General features: G+C 45.7%; 2 protein-coding genes across 6 annotated transcripts in view; both read left to right on the forward strand.

Annotated features, from left to right (window-relative positions):
- Positions 1-63: 63 nt before the first annotated feature.
- On the forward strand, positions 64-6,875 carry Nthl1 (Nth-like DNA glycosylase 1). The gene is made up of 4 exons (XM_077684327.1): positions 64-982; positions 1,706-1,876; positions 3,123-3,388; positions 6,158-6,875. The coding sequence occupies exons 1-4, from the start codon at positions 269-271 to the stop codon at positions 6,300-6,302; spliced, it is 1,296 nt and encodes a 431-aa protein (XP_077540453.1). The 5' UTR covers positions 64-268; the 3' UTR covers positions 6,303-6,875.
- A 1,184-nt stretch (positions 6,876-8,059) lies between these two features.
- Positions 8,060-13,360, forward strand: part of Orc3 (origin recognition complex subunit 3) — a 31,498-nt gene continuing 26,197 nt past the window's right edge. For 4 of the 5 annotated variants that reach the window (XR_013319360.1, XR_013319361.1, XM_077685418.1 and 1 more), the window contains exons 1-6: positions 8,060-8,232; positions 8,299-8,424; positions 10,892-11,015; positions 11,496-11,644; positions 13,034-13,123; positions 13,199-13,332. Coding sequence is in view for 2 of the 5 variants with exons in the window: in XM_077685418.1 (XP_077541544.1) it covers positions 8,206-8,232; positions 8,299-8,424; positions 10,892-11,015; positions 11,496-11,644; positions 13,034-13,123; positions 13,199-13,332 (650 nt within the window). In the remaining 3 variants the exon portion in view is untranslated. The remainder of the gene's footprint in view (positions 8,233-8,298; positions 8,425-10,891; positions 11,016-11,495; positions 11,645-13,033; positions 13,124-13,198; positions 13,333-13,360) is intronic. The other variant, XR_013319362.1, reaches the window with a different exon arrangement.

Consider the following 13,360-nt stretch of genomic DNA (forward strand, 5'->3'; position numbering starts at 1 on the left):
GGCTGCGTTTAGAGAACGAAATTCAACTTGGCGTTAAAAGCATACGCCACATGCTACCAAAGCACTAGCTAACACCCAAATTCACAGTAACTGTACGTCTACTGTTTTTTCCCACACACACTCTATCTACCTATGCAAGCAAAATCAAAGTGCGGAAAGGACAAATGTTGCGTGTAATGCGTAGCTGTTTTCAGTTGTAAACTCGTTTTTACCAGCGGTTTTTAATACCCGCAAACGTCCTTGCGAAGTTTTTGGCAAATGACAGTTTATGTGCACCTATCGAAGCGCATTGTCAAGCGTAGCAATCAAAGCTTTTGCTTTACTGTGGTCGAGTCGGGTCGCCGTGATGATGAAGACGCGCCTCCGCTCGGCACGTGCTAGCAAAAGCGATGCAGTTGGCGCGGCAACTGCAGATCATGAGTCGAGTAAGGATGCTGCGCTCTCCAAGCTCAAATCATCGGCTGAGCCGAGGCCTGCTAAACAAACTCGAGTGGCAGCCGGCACAAAAAGTCAGTCAAAGCCACCAAAGGCCGAAGATTCAAAAGGGCTGCCTCGTGAAACGAAAGAGGCTTCAGCGGCTGATTTGAAGAAGGATGAAGACTTTGAGCCGAGTGCTTCAAAGCCTGAGGGGACCACACGTGCCCCGGCTAAAAGGAAGTCAGCGTCAAAACCGCTGCCTCGTGAAACGAAAGAAGTTTCAGCGGCTGATTTGAAGAAGGATGGAGACTTTGAGCCGAGTGCTTCAAAGCCTGAGGGGACCACACGTGCCCCGGCTAAAAGGAAGTCCGCGTCAAAACCGCTGAAGATTGAATATTCGGAAGGCGCGCGGCAAGATACTGCCGAAACGTCCCCGTATTTTCCCTGGAAACCTGACAACTGGGAGCAAGTTTTGGCCAATGTGCGCACCATGCGTAAAGACACCGAGGCCCCAGTCGACACAATGGGCTGTGACAAGTGCCCAGATCAGACACTGCCGGAAAAGGTACGCCCTTGCCAGCTTGGCGTGTTTGAAATCTTGCACACGACAGCCCGCGAAGTATAATTGTGACGTCTGGAAACTTTGACAGGACGCCAAGTGGCTGTACCATTCCTGCGTGCGATACCCTACCAGAACTTGCGCCTGCTCTTAAAAAAGTTCTGTTACTGCCCGAGGGGTTGTCAAGGGATGAACTTGCTTGCGTTAGAGTAGCGTGAGGTATTTGTTATGACATGAAACTCCAAAGCGTTTACAGCAAAACAGAGGCTAATTTTGAGCGGTTGCTTATGCAGGGAATTCTAATGCACCTGTCAGAATATGAAAGCCTAATATAAGGACCCTTGTCAACCTAAATGAACCTTTCTGGCCTACGTGGGAAAAAAGTGTCTCCGAATACCCCTTACACCACTGTTCACAGATTGTGGACAACTAAAAGTTGAAATGAGCTTGAAGATGCAGGTCCGATTCCCGGCAGCGGTGGCTGCTCTTCTGGTGGAGGCGATAAGCAAAAATGTCCGTGTGTACGAGATTTCGGCACACGTTAAAGAGGTGGTCAAAATTAATCCGGAGCGCTCCACTACGGCGTGCCTCATCGCCTGCGTTGTGTCGGCGCGTAAAACCCTATACAATCAAATCAACAAATAAAAGTTGAAAATGTGGAAATGTGAAACATTAAAATATAGTAACGTATTGCCTGCCGCTCCAGCTGCTTGTCTGCATGTGTTACAGGTTGTGCGCTACCAGCTGCTTGTGTCACTGATGCTGTCGAGTCAGACAAAGGATGAGGTGACGCATGCAGCGGTGGGGCGCCTCCGTGAGTTTGCCCTGACTCCGGAGAAAATAGCCGCTGCCGATGAAAAGCAAATTGAGGAGCTCATCTACCCTGTTAGCTTCTACAAGGTGAATAGCAAGCCACGTGTGCTCTTACTTTGCTGTGCATGGCTTCAAACTGTTGTCAAACTCCGAGCCTTCCTCTGATTCTCTGCTCAGAGATAGTTCATCGAGTCGCCTTTTTATCGGCATAAACCAAGTTTCTGCAGTACTGTATCATTTGTGTTATGATGAATTAACTTAGGGCCTAACTGAAAGTTCTTAACCGCCATTGTATTTTTTGTGTTATGATGAATTAACTTAGGGCCTAACTGAAAGTTCTTAACCGCCATTGTATTTTTTGTTTTAATGAATTAACTTAGGGCCTAACTGAAAGTTCTTAACTGCCATTATTTAGCCTTCCATTTTGTAATGAAGCTGGCTACGTCCAAGTAAAACACAAAACTTCTAGTTTTGTGTTTCAGCATTTCCTATGGGGTATATACCCTGTATGTATGTGCGCTTGTTGGAATCAGAACCAAATTGGGCGAGTTGTCAAAAGGTCCCATTTAGTGGCATACTGTGGGCTTTTTGAGCAGCGCTCACAATTTTATTTTTGTATGGTAGTCTAGAGCACCAGTCATCTTGCTTGCAAGCTAAGAAATGAGCGAACTGGTTCAAGTTATGTAACATGTTTGGATAAGGTTGCTTGCTGGGCTTGGTTAGGATTGTTGGCTTGGTGACTTGACTTAAGAGTGCATGGCCATGTAGATAGCACCTAGCATAGCTAAGTTGGCGGCACATCGGTCAGTTCTTGAACACCAGCTGCTGGAGGCTGCTTTAGCACTTCATTAGCCAGTGTGAAATCCAATTTTTAGATGTGGGAGTAACAACTCGCTTCTCAGCAGCTGCAGTTCTTAGATGGAGTGCAGTGGTGCTACCCCATCGGTTGCCACAGATGAGACGAAAGTGACGTAAATGTGTTCGCTCCCTGTGACACACGGATCGTGCAGTGGGGAAGCCCTGAGCTCATAGCTAGCCATTTCTCAAGAAGAAAAGGCCAGGATGCTGACCATGAAGTCAATAAGTAAATGTTAATGTTTCGTCTACCCCCCCCCCCCCCCCCAAAAAAAAAAAAAGAAAAACACGTCGATCATAATGCCAGATTGTGACCAAAACAGAGAGCCGGAACGTTAACATGTCTACTTATCGACTTGTGGTCGGCGTCCTGGCCTTTTCTTCTTGAGAATGCATCCCCAACAGATGAGCTTCCGTCACCCCCTTGACTTGAAACGGCCATCTCCCCCACCCTGCTGACGCCCCCGTGCGCGTGCAGAACAAGGCGAAGCACCTGAAGCGGGCGTCGCAGCTGCTGCTGGAGCGGTTTGACGGGGACATCCCGGACAGCGTGGAGGGCCTGTGCAGCCTGCCCGGGGTGGGCCCCAAGATGGCCTACCTGGCCATGAGCTGCGGCTGGGGCCGCACTGTGGGCATCGGGGTGGACACCCACGTGCACCGCATCGCCAACCGCCTCGGCTGGCTGCCCGCCCCCACCAAGCAGCCCGAGCAGACGAGGAAGGCCCTCGAGGCGTGGCTGCCCAGGTGGGGGGCACTCCAGCGACACACCTCTGCCTGAATCGAAGGCCTCCAGGCCTGATCACATTAAGTTGCCAGTGGCAAATAGTTCAGTTGTCGCGGAGATCACATGATTGCGAATGGGTAGTGTAGCGTGTCAGACTTTGCAGGTTTCATGCCTGGAAACCAAGCTGTTGTTCCTTGGAGCAGCGAAGAATTAGGCAAAATATTCTTCGCTCATCATTCCAGCTTGTGATGTGTGCGCTGTCCATATTCTGTCATCTTGGGGTAGTGAGCGAAATAACGAGGACCGAAAGGTGGAAGTGAACATGATAAGTTCTGAAAAGCTTCCTTCTTTGTGTCTTTGTTATTTCGCACTGTATTCCAAGATGCAAGTGAACCAACTAGCCCAACTCGCCACCTAGCATATTCCATCATTGTTTTGGCTGTGCAAAGTCCTCGGAAGTTTGGCCGTGGTCGTCAGCAGCACCTCATGTAGAACATTATAAAAAACGTAGCTGAAACAGGGGATTGGTGCGTATTGTACTTTGTACTTTGCCAGTGCAGTCCATTTTTTTTCCCTTTATGTTCTTTAGTTTTAGGGCTAGTTTGGACACCCTTGAAGTTTACTTCACAGATAGCAGCAGTACCACAAGGAATTGCAATAACTGGCTTTGCAGCCTCGGAAATAGCTGGCGCAGCGCAACGAACATGCGAGCTGAACATTCAGAACAGATTGTTGGGCAAGACAAATTGCCTGGCTACGTTGCACAAAAAATGTGCTTTCTTCTGTATGAAAACCTGTCTACAATTTAGCAGACCATGAGGTGAGCCAAAGCAGTTCATGCCCCCATGGAATTCAAAGCCCAAAATCGAGCATATTCTAGTTGCAAGGCGGAATAGTTTGTCCCAGCAAGACTCCTTCACACTGAGCCAACCTACTAATGTTATAATTTTGAAAACTGTATTTACCATTCTGTGCTATCTTTGAAGAGCTCCGGTACCCAGTGTAGCATGGTGGGCTACCTCTTCAAATGTAGAAAAATCAGGCAATGGAGACAAAAAAAAAACATCCGCCGCTCCACTGTGGATATTCGTGACGATGGACATATGAGAAACAGATGCTAATATATCTTAAAAGTTCGTATAAAGCGTCTCAGTGATGATTGTGCAGGGGTGATCGCAGGCCGTGTCATCAACCATCTCTTGGTTATAAGGAATTGTGCAAATCTCCGCATGACCGTGATATCAGTTTTATGGTAATGGTCTGATAGTTTGCACAGATGTTTGTTGTGGTGTTCAGCGACCCTTGGTTACTGCTGTGCTGATGGTTATGTGGTGCGTTGGTGAATACAGTGTAGCCTGGTGATAAAGAAATTGGCGGGAATACGAATTACTTCTCTATAACTGCTTTATGCTGTAAATAAAATTTTTGGTTGATTTTAATTCCTTTGTACCTATATTACCTTCGCTGACTCTTTTCCTGCCTTCAATTGGCCTTATATTCTTATCCTAGCATACCAGTCATGTGAAGCGTTGCATGTGCACTTGTGTGGAGTTACTTGGACTTGGAGCTTGATACAGTCTACAAACTAGCAAACTAAAGGCCATCCTTCCAGGCACAAATGTGCTGTGGATTAGTTTCAACTGAGCGAACGAATTGCGACGACGCGCTGGCCGCTGGCTGACTAGTTGCTGGGCCGACTGATTCTGTTGGAGGGTTGGCGAGCCGTGCAGTAGTGCAGTCAGGCCAAGCCACCTTGCATGTCGGAACCTTCAAGAAGGGCAACACTGAAAACGGGACACAAACGAAAGAAGCACAGGACGAGCGCTTACTTTCAACTGAAGTTTAATCAGGAAACACGAAGGAAAATACCCTCCAAGTCACCAGACCACGCATGCGTCAACAAAAACCAATGGGAACAGTTGAAAGTAAGCGCTCGTCCTGTGGTTCTTTCGTTTGTGTGCCATTTTCAGTGTTGCCCTTTTTGAAGGTTTTGACATGCAAATTCACCAGTTAGCCCAACTCACCGTTCTGCTGCAAGCCATCTTATTTTGACGTCATATGAAACGTCATAGGAAATCGGCAAGGTGGATGCCGAGAGGAGGATAGCATTTTCGAATATATTTTTCTGCTGAATAGCATCGCGTAAACGCAGCGAGAGTGGTCGAAACATGGCCTAGAGACTCCAGACTACAATTTGCGCTAGTAATCCCACAATGTTTACAGAACACTTCAGTGTCCCTTTAAGATGGCGGTCCAGCAGTGCTGGCTGTGTGATGCGGGGAAGTGAGCTTTGGAAAAAGGAGCTGAGGTGGACAAAAGAACAAATGATACTGGCAGAGGCACCCGGTAGTCAAGAGTTGGCGGTTTCTTTAGCTTTGATTCGCCAGAAAGCTCGAAAGGGTATTTAAATATACGATTTTTGTTTCTTCTGTCAAAAAAATACTTCGCTATATCCGCTGATTAGCATTTCGTTACTTCGTTAAAACTAGACCAAAATGGCATTGAAAATGCAAAAATTGGAACGGGAATCCAAAATCACTTCGTTATAACCGCTATTTTGCTATAAGTGGGTTTGTTAGAAGTGGGCTGCGCTGTACTGAAGCTCTGTTCACTGGTTGAGACTGCTTAGGAAAGGCTGTGTCCAGCAAATGGTTTAGAAGGTTGGACCTATGGACATGTTGCTCTTTGGATTGCCAGCAGGACTTTTGGAATAGAGGTTTAGTGTTGGCACACACTCCTAGCCTGTGTGTGTGGTGATACAGCCGTGACCTTTGGACCGCTTTGTGCAGAGACCTGTGGGACGAAGTGAACCACCTGCTGGTCGGATTTGGGCAGACTGTGTGCAAGCCGGTTGGCCCCAAGTGTTCCTCCTGCCTCAACGTGGAGCTGTGCCCCTTTGGCAGGGACCAGGCCAAGCGGAGGACCGCACGCTGAGCTCACCTGGGCTGTAGGGGAGGGCGGGGCTTCTTGTCCAGTTGATTTTTAAAACTTTTTAAACCCATTCAAATAAAAGAAATTGTGGCTTCAACATGTTTTACTGGTTCAATAGACTTTTGCCATGAAAATGGGTGTGATTATTTGATGCCAACTTTTGCTTTGTATTTTGATTCAACTGCTTATTTTGTTGCATGTAACCTGGCTTTGAGTTGTTCTCAAAAAAAAAGGCAGCATGTTTTGACATTCGTGCTGGTAGAGGGATTGGCCTTTAGCTTCACGGCAGCATATTGCTAAAGATCATCAACTTGACACTGGATGATGATTTTGTGACAAAGGGATGCAGTTTCAAGGTAACTTGTTACAGACACTTGAGTTGGAAAAGGCGGAAGAGGATTCTAATGTTCCTTTTTTATACGATTCATTAGCTGGTATTGCTGATAAAATGTTAGTGAAAGCTTAGAGCGTAGGGCTGTCTTTTTCTTTAAACCCCAGGAGGGCTGCTGTGAGCTTAAGGTAAAGCAAACAAACTAAAATAAAATCTAAATGTAAAATTAATAACTATAGCTAAAAGAACTATAACTAAAAACCAATCTAAAAAAAAGTCTTAAAAAATAAACACCTTTTCAAAGGTGTTGGTGTAGCAATGGAAGCACAATAATGCTTAACAGAGCATTGCCTAACGACGACATTCTTTCTTCAAGCATCCTTTTGCTCAGCCATGGCTTAATACAATGTGGGTTTTTTGCAGGTGGCACGTCTAGCACTTTCACGGTAGAAAAGTTGATCTGGGCAGTGCAAGATATTTAGAAGCAAGCTCAAAAGGCCTCTGGAAAGCATGTTGACCTAAATACTGCCCACTGCATTGTCCAGTGCTGGGAAGTATGCTGTTCAGTTGTCACAGGATGTGCCCTCATGACCAACCCAATCAGCCTGCATGTAGCCGTGTCCACATCGGGAAATAAATTTCTGCCGCGTACCAAGCCTTCTGGTTTCCTGGGTCCCGCTCATCAAGACCCATTAGAGCTTCAAGACCAAGTCCCTGTCTCAAACCTTGCCTGTTTATTATTGGCTGGTGAACAAAACACAAATGCACGAGTGAACTATACCACCAGTTATCGAACAGGATTTAAATGAGGCAAGATTGGGCCAGGTGGTGCACGTTTGAGGACAGTGCCAAGTTGGGTTAATTGGTGCATGTTGGTAAGAGAACAGCGGTTCGCAGTGCTGTCTTTTCTACCTGCTTTGTTCCCCATGCACGAATGAATAAGGGCAAACATATCAGCGGCTGTTATTCATGAAGGTAGCACAGCCTGTGAATTGAGATTTTATAGACCCGATCGTCTTTGGTGCGTTGCTGTACCACATACTGCGGACAACAAACAGGTTACCTTGAATCAACAAGGTATGGCCGTTACAGCGACTCCAATGTAGGCTGGTCCACGGTCAACCAGGTTAATGTCGCTAAATAATTAACTCAATGCCAGCCAAGATGTCAGTGCGTGCGCACGCGCGGGCGCATTTGTTTACGGAAGTCTAGCCCACAGCTTTAGGAAACGAAATGGAAACTGAAACTTGTATTCGTCCCATCTTTTTGTTGTTTATTGCATTGTTACAAATAAAGCTTCTTTTAAATTTGATCAAGCACTAAATAACGCAATGTCAAGGCATTTGTGACCACATTTTTTTTATTTGATGACGTGCTGACAAAATTTATCTGGTAACCTTAGCAAGTAATATCATCATCTGTATTTCTCACAGCGCACGCGGTGGGTTCATTTCTGTGGTTCATTTAGCGCGGCTGTTTTGACGGCGGGCAGAGGAATGGTGATGCTGTAAAAAAAGCTCACAGTTGATTGTTTAGCGGCCCGTGAGTGCCTCTGAGTTCATTTTCTGCGTCAGTATGGAGGAGCTGAAAAGCATATCGCAGGTAAGCTCGTGCACTACGACTCGAGTAACCGTTCGTTCTGCCCATTCATCGTTGTACTGCTTGCAGGCGTGCTTTGTATCCCTGCCTCGAAAAACAAAACAGAGCAAGACTGTAAAGTCTACGGAGGAGCAAATTGGTGTCCGATATAGGACGTACCAGGAGACCTGGACGTACCTAGAAAGTGAAGTGCTGGTAAGAGCCGTGATTCAATCTAAAAACGTTGATTCCTGCCACTCTGCCCGCCCGCTAAACCAGTGAGCCCATTTGCCGGCGTGCCAGGGCTTGTGACGGTTCTCTAATTGATTCGGAGCCGTCAACACGCAGGACACGAGTCTTTGAATTGTGTTTTGTTTGTTAAACAGCTAAACGCCGCAACAATGAATAAAACGATGTGAATTGGCGCAACACTCGTATGCCGTCCTTTGATGGTAACTGTAAGGTACTGACCCTTTAACGGGTGAGGGCCGGTTCACGGGCACAGGTTAGTAGGGTATTCAGCCAAGTTTATTCTTAATAGGTATACCTATTAAAGGTCTATAACCTTAGTTAAAGGCCTATAGACCTCTAATTTGGAAATTCGGTGCAGGATGTCGAGACCATCTTGCAGTCACTCAGGCGCCAGTGAGCGATCTTTGTTATTATTTTGCTACTGGCAAAATTGGAAGTTTTTCCCATGAAAAAAGGGGGGAGGGAGCACGAGTGAGAGGGAGAATTTTCAGTGCACCGGCTTTTTGTGCAGTAGTTAAAGCCTTCAGTGCTGTACATCACAGGCCAGCTCACCCGGACACAATGTGCAAGTGTGGTCTAAAAAAAAGCCTTAGAGGGACCATGTGGTAAACAGAAGCTACCAGATATATTTATTTGACATTTAGGTGCACCCATACCTTGCTTTTTTTTTGTTTTGTTTCGTTTTTGTCTTCCATAAAAATGTATGGCCAAACTTGTGCAGTCCCAGTTCACCGTTCAAGATCTGAACCATTACAAACTGTAGTGCAAAAAAGGTGTGTGGGCCGCCAATATCTCTCTCTCTCTCTCTCTCTCTCTCTCTCTCTCTCTCTCTCTCTCTCTCTCTCTCTCTCTCTCTCTCTCTCTCTCTGAAGTGGGAACCAGCTGGCCCAGATTTCTTGTTTATGTTTAGTCACCCATCAGTTCTCACTTCTTCAAAAATTTCTGCTGTAACAAGTGCTGCTGTTACAAAGAGCTGTATTATCCGCCGCGGTGGCTCAGTGGCTAAGGTGCTGCGCTGCTGGGCACGAGGTCGCGGGTTGGATTTCCCACATCAGTGGCCGCTTTTCTGATGGAGGCGAAAAGCAAAAACGCCCGTGTGTACGAGATTTCGGCGCATGTTAAAGATCCCCGGGTGGTCAGAATTAATCCGGAGCCCTCCACTACGGCGCACCTCATCGCCTGCATTGCGCCGGCGCGTTAAACCCTACAATCAATCAACAAGAGCTGTATCAATGACACTGAAACTACCAATATGACCCACTGTAGTGGCTAAATGGCAATGGTGTTGTGCTGCTGAGCCCAAGGATGCGGGTTCAATCCCAGTCGTGGTGGCTGCTTTTCAGATCAAAGCGAAAACGGCCATGTATCGAATTTTAGTGCAAGTTAAAATTCCCCAGGTGGTCTAAATTAATCCGGAGCCCTCCACTGCAGTGAACCTCGTAGCATTAGGTGTAACATTGGCGTGTAAAACTCCGCAAAATCAGTAATCTACCGATATGGGCCAACTTCTTACTTTAGTGTCCTTTAAATAAAAATTTCAGTTTATTTTATTTACATTTTATCATCGTACCCACACTAAAGCAATTGCACCGTCATTTACCTCTTTCTTCCAAGATAAAGCACTTGTGCTCAAAATCCGTCATGTTCACTCAGAATGCTGCACATGCCCTTAGCAACAGGCAATGTAAAGGTTCTTTTTCAGACTGTTTACAGGCTAGGTATTTCATTTCAGTGTTTACGTTAAGTTTGAATTTTAGAGGCACCGAGATACCTAAACATCTGGACTGGCTTGATACACGTGTCGATTTGGGATTGAAGGGGTAAAGGAAGTCAACTTCGCATGCTTAGTTTTATCTCTGTTAATATCATTTTGTCAGGTGTGAAACCACTCAGATACTATTGGTAGATCAGTCTGGAGTGTAGTCTATTAGCAGAGCTTGCTATTTTCCTGCAGATAGCGTAGTCATTTGTGAACAGGTGGACGTTGGAGCCTATGTTATTAGCCATGTCATCTATGCCTATCAAAAAGCAACAGGGGCCCCTGGACTAATCTATTTGGGACATCAGATTTCACAGGCATGTGGCTAGATTCAGTTTTGTTCAGCATTAATGACTAGAAACCGTTAGTTGAAAATTCCTTAATTCATTCTGCCCTGCTGTTACGTTGAAGGCTGTAGATCTTCAGTAATAGGTGCTTATGGGGACATTAGTGACACTATAGTTGAAAAAAAAATGATTCAGTGAAACAGCTCTTTCCAGCTTCAAGTTTGGGGTCAAAGCAAGGAAGAAATGGATAAAAATAAATCTAGTGTAAAAATACAAAAATCTGTATGCCCTTTGAGGGGGGATTGGGAAACCGGCTTGAAACATCTTGCTGCCTCACCCCCTCTTCACTGAACAAGGCTTTCTTGTGTTGCTGGCTCTGTGACAGAAATGCCAAGCGGATGCCCATGCCGATATTCTCAACGGTGTGGTGGCGTTCGTGCATACTCGCAACCCTGCCCTAACGGAGGCATCCAAGAGACTGGACATACCTGTAGCAGCCCTCATGATGGGTACGTGTGACTTTGGCACTCGATCATTCCCCTCTAAACGGCTGCACTTCTTCAGAAGAAGGTGGGCAATGTATGGGTTGTCAGCTTTGAAAACTCGTACGGACCGGATTTGTAACATTTTGCAGTGGAACTTATTTAAACCAACTTCGAAAGTGAAAGGATGCAGTTGGGCAAGTTCTGCACTGCATTTATTGTAGAGCTTAAAAAGAGTAGCATTCTGGGCATGTTGGTAACCCATTACTTAAGATGATTGTGCAAAACGACGTGGATGTGAGAGAGAAGAGACTCGCACTGTGCAAACTTTCAGCTAAATTTATTGTGCAAAATTATTTAAGGTACTTAAACTGCCTGTAAAATCTAGAAGAGCAAGCGGTAAGTTTTCTGAGCCTAACATCACAAGGGCTGATTGGAGGGGCCCTGGAGTTCTGTTCGCGCTGCAATTTCTTTTTATGTATGGGCTAACGTGTGTGCCAAATTTAGGTGTCAACATGTCGGACCACACTGCAGTCTTCAACCTCTTGGTTTCAAAGCTGCGCTCCTCGGTCACCCAGATGGTTGCCAGGCTCCATGCCAAGGACTGCGGCTCTATTGCCACCATGGTGCACAAGGCTGTGGTGGACATTATGCAGGTAACGGTGACTTCTAGTCAAAATTAACACTCGGTGGGATATTAAGGGGACTTTTGTGTGGCATTGATCTTATACCTGGAGGATATGTTTGCTGTGGGGCACTGAGGGGCAGACAGCCAGATCTCTGTGTACATGATGGGAAACCTGTTTTCACTTTTTGGTTATTACCGTTTGAGATCTCAGTTTTAAAGGGGGCCATGCAGACAAAATATGTTTGTCTTATTCAAAATATTTCGTGTTTTATAGTGCCCCTAGTGCTTGTCCGGCAGCAAATGATGCCATATATTCATTGAGAAATTAATCAATTTAGGTTAAAATTTCGATTCTCCCGCCAAATTATTTGTTTTCCCGACGTCTTCCATGAAGTCATACATGCATGTATTCAAATGAGCTTCCACTGCGTCATTCGGCTCGGCAGCCTTGCTTGCCGTCAGTCCTTCCAGACAGCGCTACCATACTCAGCCATGGACCGTTGTCCGCCGTTGCTTTGTTTTTGACGGCATTTTTCACCTGGCTTGTTTTTGTTACTGTAGAAAGTAATTGTTTGTGAAACATGGGGTATTCTGGACAAACAGGGTCACGTAAGGCAACGTCACTTATGCCAATCGGCAAGTTTCGTGTAAGACAACTCTACATCGGTGCAGCTAAAACAAGCATTGTGCGCCTAGTAACAAGTGCAGTGCACATCGGCACTTCTGTGTTAACGTCTATTTTCAAAACTTTCATTGTTTACACCACCATTCTTGCTGCTGTAAAATGAATATGCATTACATTTTAGTGCAAATAGCTTGTTCGGCAAGCTTTAAGCTCAGCCTAATGAACGTTTGCTTTTGCCGGCCTCAGCCAATTGCACAGCTGGGCATATGACATCATAGGTTCTGTTGCGGGAAATGGGCTAGTGGGTCGCATGGCCATTCCCTTTTTTCCAATTGTATAACTTATTTGAGCAACATTTACATTAAAAGTGGTGTCAGTAGTATTCCAACGAGGCAATCTTTCGAATGAACCAAACTTGTATTTTGTCTACATGGTCCCTTTCATTGCATAACATAAATTTACCAGAGACCTTAAATTTTTACCTTGCAGCACCGTGTGAATTTCGATGGCAAAACTTAAACCCCTCACATAGCAGGTCATTTGTTGGGGTTCTTGTGTCAATTTTTCTATTGTCATATAAAGCTGAACCTTTTCGTTATAATTTGTTTGAGTAATGTCGAGAAATTCAATTCTGTTTCCTCAGTTGCAGTTCCTTTGAGCCCCTTGTTTGTAAATGTTGTCCTCACCAAAGAAGCCTGTGTGCTTATTTCTGGTCTATTTTCTAGCATTAACATAGGCTAAAAATGGATCAGACCAGTGCTTGTGAAAGTCTGATCGCAATGACGTACCCAGGGTTCTGGCTGTGAAGATGTGGAGGTGAAGAGAAATGCATGCACCATGTCCATGCTGGCAGAGTGGCACGAGCGTGAAGTGACGACCAGGGTAAGCATTGAGGCTTGCGAATTACTTGATCACATTGGGGAATTGTTTGTTTGGAAGCGTGTGTTTTGCCTTAAGCTCCCAGGGTCCCCATCCAAGCGGCAGAAGAAGATGCCCAGTGGAATTCGTAAAGAAGACCCAATTGTCATCATACTGGAGGACTTTGAAGGATTTAAAGTTTCGGCACTCCAGGATTTTATCTTGATATGCAGGTAACATTTTCAGCAGTACTTGTCTTTC

This window comes from Haemaphysalis longicornis, unplaced genomic scaffold, assembly GCF_048455015.1.
Source record: "Haemaphysalis longicornis isolate Haplotype H1 unplaced genomic scaffold, Haemaphysalis longicornis Haplotype H1 scaffold_9, whole genome shotgun sequence".
NCBI classification, from domain to species: Eukaryota; Metazoa; Arthropoda; class Arachnida; order Ixodida; family Ixodidae; genus Haemaphysalis; species Haemaphysalis longicornis.